Here is a 15,000-nt window from a genome sequence, read left to right as displayed (position 1 = left end):
TCTGCTGGTTGAATCGTAGAAGAATGGTCTACAGATTCCTGTAAAAATTTCTTTGGGCAAATGATTGTGAGCGACGCGATAGCTTTTCAAAGTACGTTAAAAATGCAAATATTTGCCCTTCCGTCGTCAAATATCAATTGACTGGTTACCCATATATTTTAGAAAGCGCCACATGACTTGACCCATATTAAGTTGAAATAGACACAGAGATGATAATTTCGAAATGTTCTAACCTTATTTGCTGCATAAGGCAGATCCAAAAGCCGATTTAACGTGTTTTTCCCGCCATTCGGCACATATAAAGCAGTACAGTTTCCTTCTGTTTACACAATTGATCTACATCGCCAACTGTCATCGTATTTAATGGTCAAATACCATATTTCGGCGCATCTGATCGCCACTGCATCTAACTCAGCAACGGCTGAGTCATTTGTGGATAATTGCTTACTTCGCACAGCGCCAAAATACTACCACATCTGAACGATTGTTGCTTGACCTTGAATACTTTGCAGCGGTTCGTCATTTGTTTGTCACGCAATGCTGTCATCCCAGCCTAGAGGGTAGGGGTAGGGCAATTTCTATCCTGATATATACGTAACCATTTTGAGCACAAAATCTTGTTGAGTGGGAAGAGAGTAAATAAAAGAATATAAAGAATGACTATTTTCCCTTTGTCTTCTGAGTTGTCTCCTGTTGTCATCTCTTACGCGACCCGCTACCTACATTGCGTAACACTTTCGGCTTAACCTCGTTCCTAGGTCTTTCCGCGCTGTGCAAAAGCAGCTTCCACAAAACCAAACAGTGCAAACACAAAAAGAAGTCGTTAGTCTTTTTTTCAACTTCGCAGAATTTGTTTTCGAATACTCTCGCGACAGTCGGAGACTTTTGTGCGTCTTTTGCAAAGTTTTTTTTTACTCAAATAGGCCACGTTCGATATATCAATATTCTTACTTGCTCTGAGGCTTTATGGATAATTATTTTGTAACTTTTTAAAGTTTCTTTTGTCTCTAAATTCCCGAAAGAGACTGGATACAAAGAAGACAACACCAAATATGGATGTTTGTCCTGAAAGCCTTGGGGCCATGTTAGAATATTGACGTGGCATACTGCTTTTCGCAACATACCGGTAATCATACCGTTACCAAACCCCGGTACCAAACGCATCATCTTGCGCGCGCTCGACAACAGACATTTTTTTAAAACTGACAAATCTTCACAAGCCTCTCCCCAATTTGCAGTTTTTCTTACGCGTTCGAAGTCACCCGATCTCCGCACGGAAACAAAATGTCACAAATTAATGCCTGAAGCGTTTTGTGAGATTCCGCCATAACAATTCAGAGCTGATGAAGGAAACCTAGTACCTAGGTGCACTGCTGGATAAGGAAGGCGTGGCGACCAAAGACATACAACAGAGACTAAGTAACGACAGACAAACTGTCTACAGGTTGCGAAGAATTTGGGACTGTAACGAAATTAGCAGGAAGACGAAAGCTCAATTGTTCAAAACAATTGTCAGAGCAGTTTTGATGTATGGCTGCGAAGCTTGGAAACTCACGAAAACAGAAGCAAAGAAGCTGGACGCTTTCCAATACAAATGCATGAAACGCATACTGAGAATAAGATGGCCACGGACCATCTCGCACCAACAAATCCAGGAGACCACAGGAGTGAACAGAACGAGTGATGAGATCAGACGCCGAAGATGGAATTGGATCGGGCATATATTGAGGAAGAACAGAGAGGAGCACTGTGTTACAGCATTGGAGTGGAGGCCAGAGGGGAGGAGGAGACCAGGTCGACCAAAAACAACATGGAGGAGAATGGTTGAAGACGAGTAGCTGGGTGGCAATCATGGACGACTGTCAGAGCTTTAGCAGCAAACCGAAGTGGATGGAAAGAGAATGTCAAAGCCTTATGTGCCTTATGGCACGAAGAGATATAGAGATAGGCCGTTTTTATACTAGAGACGCATAATTCGTCTGGGACGAACTTGGGCAAACATTTTTTCTGCGTCTGTTAAATTCGTCTAGTATAAAGACGGCCACAAGACGTATTATGCGTCTGGACGAAGAATTTATTTTAGTGCGTCTTCGAAGACGCACTAAACTGGAAAGTTCGTCCAGACGCATTATGCGTCTGGTGCCCGTCTTTATACTGGACGAAATTAACAGACGCAGAAAAAATGTTTGCCTAAGTTCGTCCAAGACGAATTATGCGTCTCATATAGTTCGTCCCGTCTTTACACTAGACGGATAACATGAGAGACAAATAATTCGTCTGGACGGATTATGCGTCTCTAGTATAAAAACGGCCATAGAGAAGGAAAGCCATACGAAAGACAAAGGAGACATTGGATTAGACCGGGAAGAGCTAGCGCGTGGTGGGACTTCTTTGTGAATGTAGTGGTATTAACTGAACATTTATTTCACATATGCACAATCCTAGGTCCAACTCGTTCTTATCGTTTTCCAACGTTTTAGTTTGGACAGATGAAACCAATGGGAAAATTAAACGTTAGTGTGGGCGAGAATATTTTGCTTCGTTTTCTTCGAGATAAAAACGCTTAAGCTTTACTGTGGCCGGGGCCCGAGTTAGAGCTCTTTCGGGGCGGGTTTCGGGGGTCTTCGTCTCATTCCCTTTTAGCATAAATCAACTAGTGGTTGAAAACTTTATCTAAATCCTCTTCACAGACACTTTGAGAACGCCAAGAGGCGGCCGTCATTAATTTTGTTAGCTGCTACACTAAATACTATCCATCACAGAATAGATAGTAGCGTAGCCAATCAAAGAACTGCACGCAAGCCCAGACTAAAAATGGATGAACATTCAACAAATTGTTTCACTTATTTTACAGTGCGACGCGCCATACCGTGGCCACCCAACAAACATTTTTACAAGTTAGCTACTGATCAAGATACGCGAATTTGATTGACAGACACACCTCCATAGAAAGTTTCAACGCGCAAGAACCAAATGGAGGCTTGTCTGTCAATCAAATCCGCTCACACTGATTGGCTAACTTGAAAAAAATGTTTGTTGGGTGGCCACGGTAAGGCGCGTCGCAGTGTTAGAGTGCCCAATACAAAATATGGAAAGCAAAATAGGAATATATCGAAATCAAATATTTATATTTGTTTTACATTCTTTTTATTTGTTTGATTTTATTATTATTATTATTATTATTATTATTACTATTATTATTATTATTATTATTATTATTATTATTATTATTATTATTATTATTATTATTCTTATTATTATTACTATATACCCCTACCGGTGTAGCTACCTACTAAAATGATAGCATTGCGTGACGACCAAATAACGAACGCTGCAAGATTGTGCTGCGGGCGCCGACACTCTTGGGAGCAAAGGTAAAAGGTCGCAATCAAATGTAATATTTTGGTCAACTTGGTGTAGTACGTACAACGCAAACAACTATCCACGAATTGCTTAGCAGCTGTTGACTTAGGTAGATGCAGTGATGATTATATGCCGCGAAAGAAGATCACAGATTCATGATATTCGACCACTGATTACGTTGACAATTGGCGATGTGCATTAGACGTTGTCTAAACAGAAGCAAACTTTGACCGCTTAAAGGCGACGAATCGTGAAAGAAACACTTTAAATCGGCCTATGGACCTGTCTCTTACTGCCAATAAGGTTAGAAAATTTCGAAATTATCATCTCTGTGTCTATTTCAACTTAATATGGGTCAAGTCATGTGGCGCATGCTAAGATTTACGTGTAACCCGTCAATTGATATTTGACGACGAAGGGCAAATATTTGCATTTTTAACGTACTTTGAAAAGCTCTCGCGTCGCTCACAATCATTTGCCCAAAGAAATTTTTACAGGAATCTGTAGAACATTCTTCGGCGATTCAACCACCAGAAGCTTAATCCATTTGAAGGTTTCGCACATGATGAAAATTAATTATATTTACGAAGTACTTTTAAGTGAATGAAATACATGTCTTCGAAATTTAATTATTTTCCACCCAAAACAACAGCACAACATTCACTAAAATCGACCAAGCACACATTTAAGCATTGCACAAAAATATTTGAGTGTTCTAAAGACGGAAGAATAATGTTGTTTTCCATGCGAGACTCTCAAAGTTGTTTAATAAAATAGTGCGTGACATGGCGATTTTAACGGAATTTGATAATTTGCATATTTCTTTGAAATAACAGGATATTTTGCCGAAAAAACTATCCAGTAGTTTTTGTCATGCCCTAGCCTGTCTACCATAAAAATATGAGCGAAATCGAATTTTCGACCCTTGCCGAGTTGTGTTTGATAATTACGGGCAGGGACTCTTAATTCGCAAGTCACGCTTTAAGAACGAGAAATACTGTTTTGAATAAATTACATACTTCAACTTGAATTTATTAGTTTTTGCGAACAGCGTAGCCAGCTACGCAGAACTTTATTCGAGTGGCAGGGTATTCTGCAGTTAAACCCCATGGTATCCGGATGTTTCGCCCGAAAGCCTGTTCGCCCGACGGAGATTCGCCCGGAACTACAGATGATTCGCCCGACGATATTTAATTGACTTAAACTATGGGTACATAACAACAATCATAACGTGAAACCAATAAATAAAGGAGAATTTTACAGTGAGGACACTCGAACCATGAACACTTGATATTTTTTTGTACATTTTTTTAGTGACTATAGAATGTGGGCTCGTCCTTTTGACAAGAGTATTTAATGTTTTTACACTTACAAAGTGCTATACATGTAACACTATACATCATAAGAAGAGCCTTTATTTCTTCGTCGTCGAAAAAAATAATGTACACAAAAATGTCAAGTGTTCACGGTTCAAGTGTCCCTACTGTAAACTACCTACCATAGTTCGAGAAATACACGCAACTTCGTAACGTTGACCGTCTCAAACTATTCTGTAAAACTCGTAACTATTTCTCCGCCTCGGTGTGATAAGGCCGCTGAATTTAAACGAAGCCTGGCTGCAAGTTAGCATGCGTTTTGTGTCGGAGAGCATTTTGCAAATAAATGGCAAGAAATAAAGCACTTAAAATAGTAGTGTAAAATGGGTTTTACACTACGTCTATACATTGTAGCATGAAAAATGAATGTGAATTGCAGTGGAAAACTTGAAAACGCGACCAAATTTGAATTGCAATGGAAAAAAATTAACAAAAAGAAATGTGATGCATTGTTTGTAGCGCGCTTTGCTTTAAGTATAGGATGTGAAACAGTTTACAGGAAATTTTGGATTGGTTGAGTCGACTAAAATAATGTAAACTAACAGAATTTAAAAAAAAACTTGCAACCACGTTAAGGGTTACACTCGCGGCATTTTTTCACTGTGCTTTGAATTATGTAACAATGGAATCAGCATTCATTGTAGATGTGATCTTTTTTATTGTTTTATGGTTTCAATGATAACAATGGATGGTAAGCAACATTAGCATTCACCAATCAAATGGTTGCAAGTCTGAGAAAAATCTATTGTTTTCGCTCAAAACGTCCGTCAGAGCAATTTGCAGTTAGTTTTTTGCAGACTTATAGTATTTATTCAAAGAAGAAACGAGTGACTTTGGCTCAAGAGCGTGTTTTGTTATCTTTAAACTGAATTTATAACCAAAGCTTAAAAAACTAAAAGACCTCAAAATGGGACAGGACATTACAAAATATGGGGTGTGAACGTGAAGGGCCTCTGCTGGCGCGACGTGTGGGTGACCCTCAAATGGTCTTAGAGATCCCCCACTTGAAAAAAAATTAACTGGAAAGCTGCAGTGCCTTCTGTTTTTGTGTAACACGTACCACAGGCAACCCAGTGTACGCTGCTTAATTCCATCGTCAGTCGCAGCTTAATTCCATCGTCAGTTGTGAATGCTGAAAACGTAGATTCAGCGAAATTACCGAAGGACCTCGGAACTAGCTTGGTATTGATAATATATTGATAATGAACCAAGACATCGCATGATGAGTTTGCAAGTTGTATGGAACCTTCGAAAAGCAACCTGTGCCCCTAACGGAAAGTAGGTTGGAGAACTTGTCCCCTCTGTTAGAAAGCGGACACCAGCAAAATTGACTACACAAGGTATTTAATAAATGGAGATAAATATTGGTAGAAAATACTTTAAGAAACCAACTTCTTCTGATTCTAGAGGCTGAAAAAGTGTTGACGGGCCTGCGCGACTCCTGCCGTTTGCAAACGATTCTAAAATCTGTGCCTTCAAAGTTTAGCTCTTCTTCGAGGTCAGAATTCTGTGACACAGTCGGTCTAGCGCTCGACCGAGCGTCAAACTTGTGAGCCAGCGCTTCAAAACTTGAACTTGAACTTCCAAGCTAGAGAAACGCGTCTCTTGATCGGTTGGAGCCGAAGGATCTTCTTCTTCATTCGACATAGCGAACACGTGTACGAATAACCGCGGCCTGGAAAAATGCACGCGAAAAAAAGACACTTGTCACGCTTCACACTGCCCTTTTATAAGGGGGGAAATTTGCATAACAATTGCTTTGAACCGTGATGGCCTGGAAACTAGTGGCGAAAATGTGCATAATGAATCCTGCCGTGCGTAGCATTATACGACGGAGAATTAACAAGCGACATTCACGTTCCTTGTCCTAATTTTGTTAGTATCATTCATTGGTATCATCGGGCGAATCATCTTTAGCTTCGGGCGAATCTGCGTCGGGCGAACAGGCTTTCGGGCGAAACAACCGTAGTTCAACCCCATTAATAGGAATACTCCTAAAACAGTATACACTATACTTTTTTAGCAGCGAAAAGAAAGCTTGAAAAAAACCATTACGTTTAAGCTTAAAATTTTCAGGCTGTTTTTGCAGTGTTGCGAACCGATCGTTCGTACTCAGTGTTTCTTCGATTTGAAAAATAAAGCGAACCTTAAATCAGTTGAATCGAAGGACTACAAGAAATGGGGTTATTCAAACGAAACAGCGCGGAAAGAAATGTAAATATGATATCAATCCCAAGCGAACGCCACAAATAGGTTTGAATCACACGGGAGCAAAATGTTTCAACCATACGAATTCTACCGTACTCATTCTGTGAAGGGCCACAAACATCTAAGTCAAAGCATGAAATTTATACCCTCCAGTTTCCCTTTAATAAGAACCAGTAAGTCAGCCCAATGCACGAAGCCTATCTTCATGCAGTTTTCTCAGGGTACAAAGTGCACTTCCAGAATCTGGAAGTCCGTTGTGATTGGTCTACGTAAATTCCGGCTCGTGGGGGAGCATTTCGTTCCCAGAGCGATCCCAGAGCTGACCATCCAGAGCTTTCGATCCGCGGCGCTGGCCAAAAGGATCGCAGCTCTGGGAACGAAAATGCTCCCCCACGAGCCGGAATTTAGTAGACCAATCACAACGGACTTCCAGATTCTGGGATTCTGGAGTGCACTTTAGACCCTTAGAAAACTGCAAGAAGATAGGCTTCGTGTATTGGGCTGACTTAAATTCTTATCAAAGGGAAACTGGAACGTATAAATTTCATGCTTTGACTTAGATGTTTGTGGCCCTTCACAGAATGAGTACGGTAGAATTCGTATGGTTGAAACATTTTGCTCCCGTGCGATTCAAACCTATTTGTGGCGTTCGCTCGAGATTGATATCATATTTACATTTCTTTCCGCGCTGTTTCGTTTGAATAACCCCATTTCTTGTAGTCCTTCGATTCAACTGATTTAAGGTTTGCTTTATTTTTCATATCAAAGAAACATTGTATGCGAACGATCGGTTCGCAACACAAAAACATTAAATCAGTTGTTAGAGACGACCATCAACAAAAGCAGCCTGAAAATTTTAAGCTCAACCTTAATGGATTTTTTTTTTCAAGCTTTCTTTTCGCTACTATCCTAGTGACGTTCATTGCGCTTGAAGGTAATGGTTCTCGTGCAGTTCAAATACACTCGCAGTACTTTAATATTTTTATTCGTGTTTATATATTTCCACGGCGTCTTCAATTTTACTAGTCGATGAAACGACACCATACCCTTACTAAGCACTCACATTTTGACTCGCGGGAGTGCAAATGCATAACCCACCGAGGAAACAAAATTAATGTTTCTGTGGAATATTTTAAGAAGGCTTCGTCCTTTCAGAAGAAGTTGACGCATTGACGCTCCCAGGGGAGATCTACAAAGCGCTGAATGGTTCATAAGTAACCCGCACATGATTTCCAGCTGACAGTTTCTTACTGAAAGGGAAAGGTCAGCAGACGCTCGTAGGGGGAGGAACGCGTGGGAGGCTATCTAGCCATTAGAGTTATTAGAAACTACAGTGGTTGATCTTCTATTAAAAACAAGGAAGTTTTTACGGGCACTTACTCTTTTAATAACATGGGTGTCAAATTCTCCTTATTTTTGGCGCGAAATTTCAGCGTTAATTAATGATTTCACATGTGAAACTATTCCTACAGTGGCAAAATGGCGTCTTATGAACGTAATTTGTCACCCATGATATTTAATAGCTAATCAAAAGGTCTACTCGTGAAATAAGGTAATAATTTCACTCGTGTTTTGTCCAAAATCAAATAATTTCCCGAACCTTTATATTCCCTAATTTTACTTGTCGCCATTTGATTATCGATACAAATTAAACAAAATTACAGGACGCAAAAATTAAGAACGTTTAGGGAACATTTGTATTCTAGCGAAGAAACGACAGCGACATTTATCTCTAGCCAAATAGGCGACAGGTGGGCTGGAAAATGAGCGACAAAGCGACATCAGAACCCCCCTTGGAAGACCTCATTGGAGACTTGAGCGGTCTTTACACAACACTTCAAGAAAAAGAAACTCAAAAGCTTTGGAAAATACGCTTTCCACCACGATGGAAGCGGCATTGTACTGGTCAACCATCCCCAACATTGTCTTCAACGCCGTATTGTGTTTCACTGCCTTAACGTTGAATTGTGCCACAATTTACGCCTTGAGAAAAACTCCGTCTGTTCCAAAGCCCTTGAAAGCATTGCTACTGAGTTTGGCCGTTTCTGATCTTGGTGTCGGCATACTGGTTCATCCACTGTTCATCACACGTCTCGCCCTAGAGTCACGGTTGCAAGCAGACCTCAACACAAGCTTTCCAACTTTTTACAGGGTTTATATGTTTGTGACCAGTCAATTCGCTTATGCTTCGTTCTGCGGTGTTCTGTCTTTAAGCTTGGATAGATTCTTGGCGATTCATCTATACCTCAGGTACCAGGAACTTGTGACTTACCAACGAGTCGTAAGAGCTGTGATCTCGGTTTGGGTCTTAAGCGGACTTATCGCGTCAATTTGGCTAATCCAAATCCAAATCTATATCGACTATGTGTTGTTTGCCATCATCGGAGTATCGTGTTTCGTTGTCTCGGGAGTTCTAAACTCCAAGATATACGCAATCGTGCGACGCCACGCTCATCAAATCCATTCCATTCAAGGGCAGCCCACAGTCCAAGAAAATGCACCTTATGTGACGAACGCCAGCACGTTGAGGAAATCTACCTTCATGACAACTTGCATCTACGTCTTGTTTTTGGTATGCTATCTTCCACGTTTTTGTGCTGTGGGGCTTCACAGCTTTTATCCTGATCTCTCTGCACTGAAGGCAGTTAAACAATACACTTCAACTCTGCTGTTGTTAAATTCATCTCTGAACCCACTAATTTACTGCTGGAAATTGAGAGGTGTTCGACAAACTATAATGAACATGTACGCTGCTAAACGCACTTTCTAGCCAAAACTGAGGCTCTGACTGCTACAGAGCTGTTCAGACTTACAAATACCACCCAATGGATGATGACATAAAGCAAAAAAGGAAAGATAAAATCCGACTCGACACCATTGTCAAAGTGACTTATGCTATCAGTATTGTAACAAGTATTTTTAAGGGGTGTAAGCCCTCGAAGAAAGCTCTTATTCGTATCTTTAACAACTGGTAAGAAAGAAAAATATCGTGTCAACAAAAATGGTATTTGTATTAGTAGTGGTAAATTATAGGACTGAGTGGAGTCCAATTCGGTCTGTAATCATACGAGTGAAATCAAAATCGGACGACCGCGCATCGGGAGTCCGATTTGTTTATCACAAGTATGATTCGAAGTCCTTTTACCAAGTAATCATAAAAGTAAAGCCAAGTTGTAAAAGAAAGAGAAAATTTGCATGAAAAGACCGACAAAGGGGGCGTAAATATTATAATGTCGCTCTGAAAGAAAGAAAAAAAGAAAGAAAGCCTCAATTTAGGGGTCTGTACACTGTTTCTATGGTGATTGAAACCAAGGACCAAGGTTGTGTTTGGTTGATTTAAACTGCAATTTTGAATGTGATTAAAAAGACAAACGCAACTAGATTCATTTTGACAACGTTTTGACATCGTCCGATGTCACCGTCAGACAATGAATTTTAATCGGATGAAGCATAACTTATAGTACAAGAACAATAGAACAATAGAAAATATATACAATAGTGCGCTAACAATAAATGTGAAATCTAAGTAAATAGTTTTGCCCTGACAGAGTCTGACTGCACATTAAGTGATGGTTTTAATTCTTTGATGTAGAACATCTCATGAATTAAGCAATCAAATTTCGATGCGCATTTCTTTAAGACACTAAAACTCGCCGCTGGGGGTGCTGTTGTTTGGCCATGATCTGCTAGGCGATACCTCCCAATAGCTGAGTATCTATGTTCCTCAATTCGTTGATGCAAGTGACGAGCTGTATAGCCAACATAGCTCGCATCACACGAGCCACATTGAAATTTGTAGACGACTAGTTGTTGGCTGACTAAAGATGGTTTGGGCTCACGGAATTTAAGGACATCCTCGAGCTTGCGGCTGACAAAAACTGGCTGTAGATCTATATCCAGTTTCTTATTTAGCTGAGTAAGTTGGCGCTTCACAATATCGGCTGGTTTTTGGTCAATAAATGGCAAGACGATTCTAATGGTGTTTTTATTATTATTGCTGGTAGATTGTGATTCGACATCTGATGTATTGATAAAATTACGGATGGTTGCCTCAATCAATTCAGACGGGTATCGTAGCTTGTGAAAAATTGATCTTAATATGTTTTCACATCCTTTTTCAAACAGCTCGGTCGTTCAGGACAGACTGTACGCCCGGTGAAGCATTGTCTTGAGTAGAGATTTCTTGTATTTGTTGTCCACATGACTCTGGTAGTGCAACAAGAGGCCTTTGTTGGTAGTTTTTCTGTATACGCTTGTGGTAATCTTACTTCTTTGTTTCATCAAAAGCATGCCAAGGAAGGGTAGTGTGTTGTTTACCGCTAGCTCCATTGTAAATTGAATAGATGGATGACAGTTATTTAGCGTAATTAGGAACTGTTCTGCTTCAGCTACATCTCTTATGACAACCAAGGTATCGTCTACGTATCGTCTGTAGAATGACGGGAGTTTGTCTTGTTGTTCTAGCATCTCCTCCACATGACACAGGAATACATTAGCTACTAGAGGCCCTAACGGGGAGCCCATAGCAACTCCGTCAGTTTGTAGGTATAGATTGCCATTAAACTGAAATAGCTGGTCTTTGGTGGCGATTTTTAGCAGTTCAAAAAGATCTTGTTTAGAGATGGTCAGATCATATGTCGCACAGAACCAGTTGTCCTTAAAGGCTTTTTCCACAAGCAGGTCTAACGTGTAGTCAAGCGGTACATTCGTCAATAGTGACGTCACAACATACGAAACCAAGATGTCATCCTCATCGAAGGAGAGCTCTTTCAACTGTTCAGCAAACATGAGTGTGTCAGAAATTGTGTAGTTGTTATTGGATAGTGTTTTTAGCTTATCATCTAACCACTTCGCTAGAGGGTGATTGTACGTAGCGGTCGAAGACAAGATGGGACGCACTGAGAGGTTTTTCTTGTGCGTCTTAGGCAACCCGTATCGATGGGCAAGACGAGAGCCTTTCAAGCATACAGTGTCAGCAATCTCTTTTGGGAGAATTCTACGAACAATGGCTTCCAGTTCTTTTTCTTTTTGTAGTAGCGGATGGTAGTATATAGGAGGACGGCCAAGAGTTTTTGGTCTTTCTTTACTAACAGCAGAAAACTTTCTTGTATCAGACACAGAAGCTTCAGACAATAGACGTAAGTACTCGGTTTTATCCATTATCACAACACCAGATCCTTTGTCTGGCTTGGTTATCACAATGTCGTTGTTACGCTTGAGTTGGTTGATAGCTTTATTCAAGGATTTAGGAATTTTATGAGGTTTACACGCACTATAGTTGACAGCAATCGATTGCCGAGTACTTACGTCTATTGTTTGAAGCTTCTGTGTCTGATACAACAAAGTTTTCTGCTGTTAGTAAAGAAAGACCAAAAGCTCGTGGCCGTCCTCCTAAATACTAACATCCGCTACTATAAAAAGAAAAAGAACTGGAAGCCATTGTCCGTAGAATTCTCCCAAAAGAGATTGCTGACACTGTATGCTTGAAAGGCTCTCGTCTTGCCCATCGATACGGGTTGCCTAAGACACACAAGAAAAACCTCTCAGTCACGCGGCGTCCCATCTTGTCTTCGACCGCTACGTACAACTACCCTCTAGCGAAGTGGTTAGATGATAAGCTAAAAACACTATCCATTAACAACTACACAATTTCTGACGCACTCATGTTTGCTGAACAGTTGAAAGAGCTCTCCTTCGATGAGGATGACATCTTGGTTTCGTATGATGTGACGTCACTATTCACGAATGTACCGCTTGACTACACGTTAGACCTGCTTGTGGAAAAAGCCTTTAAGGACAACTGGTTCTGTGCGACATATGATCTGACCATCTCTAAACAAGATCTTTTTGAACTGCTAAAAATCGCCACCAAAGACTAGCTATTTCAGTTTAATGACAATCTATACCTACAAACTGACGGAGTTGCTATGGGCTCCCCGTTAGGGCCTCTAGCAGCTAATGTATTCCTGTGTCATGTGGAGGAGATGCTAGAACAACAAGACAGACTCCCGTCATTCTAAAGACGATACGTAGACGATACCTTGGTTGTCATAAGAGATGTAGCTGAAGCAGAACAGTTCCTAATTACGCTAAATAACTGTCATCCATCTATTCAATTTACAATGGAGCTAGCGGTAAACAACACACTACCCTTCCTTGGCATGCTTTTGATGAAACAAAGAAGTAAGATTACCACAAGCGTATACAGAAAAACTACCAACAAAGGCCTCTTGTTGCACTACCAGAGTCATGTGGACAACAAATACAAGAAATCTCTACTCAAGACAATGCTTCACCGGGCGTACAGTCTGTCCTGAACGACCGAGCTGTTTGAAAAAGAATGTGAAAACATATTAGGATCAATTTTTCACAAGCTACGATACCCGTCTGAATTGATTGAGGCAACCATCCGTAACTTTATCAATACATCAGATGTCGAATCACAATCTACCAGCAATAATAATAAAAACACCATTAGAATCGTCTTGCCATTTATTGACCAAAAACCAGCCGATATTGTGAAGCGCCAACTTACTCAGCTAAATAAGAAACTGGATATAGATCTACAGCCAGTTTTTGTCAGCCGCAAGCTCGAGGATGTCCTTAAATTCCGTGAGCCCAAACCATCTTTAGTCAGCCAACAACTAGTCGTCTACAAATTTCAATGTGGCTCGTGTGATGCGAGTTATGTTGGCTATACAGCTCGTCACTTGCATCAACGAATTGAGGGACATAGATACTCAGCTATCGGGAGGCATCGCCTAGCAGATCATGGCCAAACAACTGCACCCCCAGCGGCGAGTTTTAGTGTCTTAAAGAAATGCGCATCGAAATTTGATTGCTAAATTCATGAGATGTTCTACATCAAAGAATTAAAACCATCACTTAATGTGCAGTCAGACTCTGTCAGGGCAAAACTATTTACTTAGATTTCACATTTATTGTTAGCGTACTATTGTATATATTTTCTATTGTTCTATTGTTCTTGTACTATAAGTTATGCTTCATCCGATTAAAATTCATTGCCTGACGATGACATCGGACGATGTCGAAACGTTGTCAAAATGAATCTAGTTGCGTTTGTCTTTTTAATCAATTTTATCACAAGATCTAGACTTATTAATTTTGAATGTGATTTTCTTATTAAACAGTCCGATAACAAACTGTCTGACAACAATTTGGAAAGTGAATTAGTGGGAAATAGGAGTTTTTTAAACCAATCACAATCGAGGAAATTACAATTATTATGAAGTACATACAACGTTTCATGACATATGGTTCAGGTCGAAGATTTACATCATTCATTCATTCATTCATTCATTCATTCAAAAACACAATACATTAGAAATTAATAATAACTTAAAGACGATAGACTACTAATGTTTAAGGTGGTAATGACAAGGAAGCCTATATAGAAGCCGGGGACTTATGAGCTATAGGCTAGGCTTCCTGACAACATAGGGTACATCATACAAATTATGGGGACAGCATATAATATAAAATGTATTTTTTTAAAAACAAAAGAAAAGAAGAGGGAAGAAGAAGTATGTAGCTCAACAAAGAGTATATTTGACTAAGAAAGAAGGAATTTTTTAATTCTTTTGCCAAACAAAAGGATGCTTTCACTGTTTTGAATTTCACGACTTAACGAGTTGAAAAACATATGTCTTTGAAACCGAATTGAAAAGTTTCGGATATTAATTCGACAAGGAGGTACGTAAAAAAGGTTGCAATTTCTAGTATAATGCGAATGTAACTGGCTTGCAAGAGTAAACATATCACGAAAATAATTAGGAAGTAAACATCTTTTAAATAGATACATAAATTTACCTATCTGGTATAAATAAATGTCAGAGAATTTCAAAATCTCCTGTTCATTAAAACAGGAATTTTGCCAGCTAAATTAGGGCCAATGTTGGTAAAATATTTACAAAAAAGATTAGCTATTTCCTTTGGATCGGAAATGTCATGAGAATCTGCCCTAAACTTTGAATACGGATGGTAAACCACGCTTTCTATAAAGCAGGTTAACAAAATCTGTACCTTGCTCCAA

The 15,000-nt window shown here is 39.9% G+C and overlaps 1 protein-coding gene across 2 annotated transcripts; it reads left to right on the top strand.

Moving 5' to 3' along the window:
* Window positions 1–3,355: 3,355 nt before the first annotated feature.
* On the top strand, window positions 3,356–10,296 carry LOC138008645 (melanocyte-stimulating hormone receptor-like). Of its 2 annotated transcripts, none has more exons than XM_068855959.1 (2): window positions 3,356–3,666; window positions 8,684–10,296. In XM_068855959.1, the coding sequence occupies exon 2, from the start codon at window positions 8,833–8,835 to the stop codon at window positions 9,715–9,717; it is 885 nt and encodes a 294-aa protein (XP_068712060.1). In that variant the 5' UTR covers window positions 3,356–3,666; window positions 8,684–8,832; the 3' UTR covers window positions 9,718–10,296. The 2 variants fall into 2 exon arrangements, with proteins under 2 accessions (XP_068712060.1, XP_068712061.1); XM_068855960.1 differs by having other exon boundaries at window positions 8,654–10,296.
* The last annotated feature ends 4,704 nt before the right edge of the window (window positions 10,297–15,000 follow it).

Source organism: Montipora foliosa, chromosome 6, assembly GCF_036669935.1.
Source record: "Montipora foliosa isolate CH-2021 chromosome 6, ASM3666993v2, whole genome shotgun sequence".
Lineage (NCBI taxonomy): Eukaryota > Metazoa > Cnidaria > Anthozoa > Scleractinia > Acroporidae > Montipora > Montipora foliosa.
Note: the sequence above shows the minus strand (reverse complement) of the source record. Positions and strands in the feature narration are given on the sequence as shown.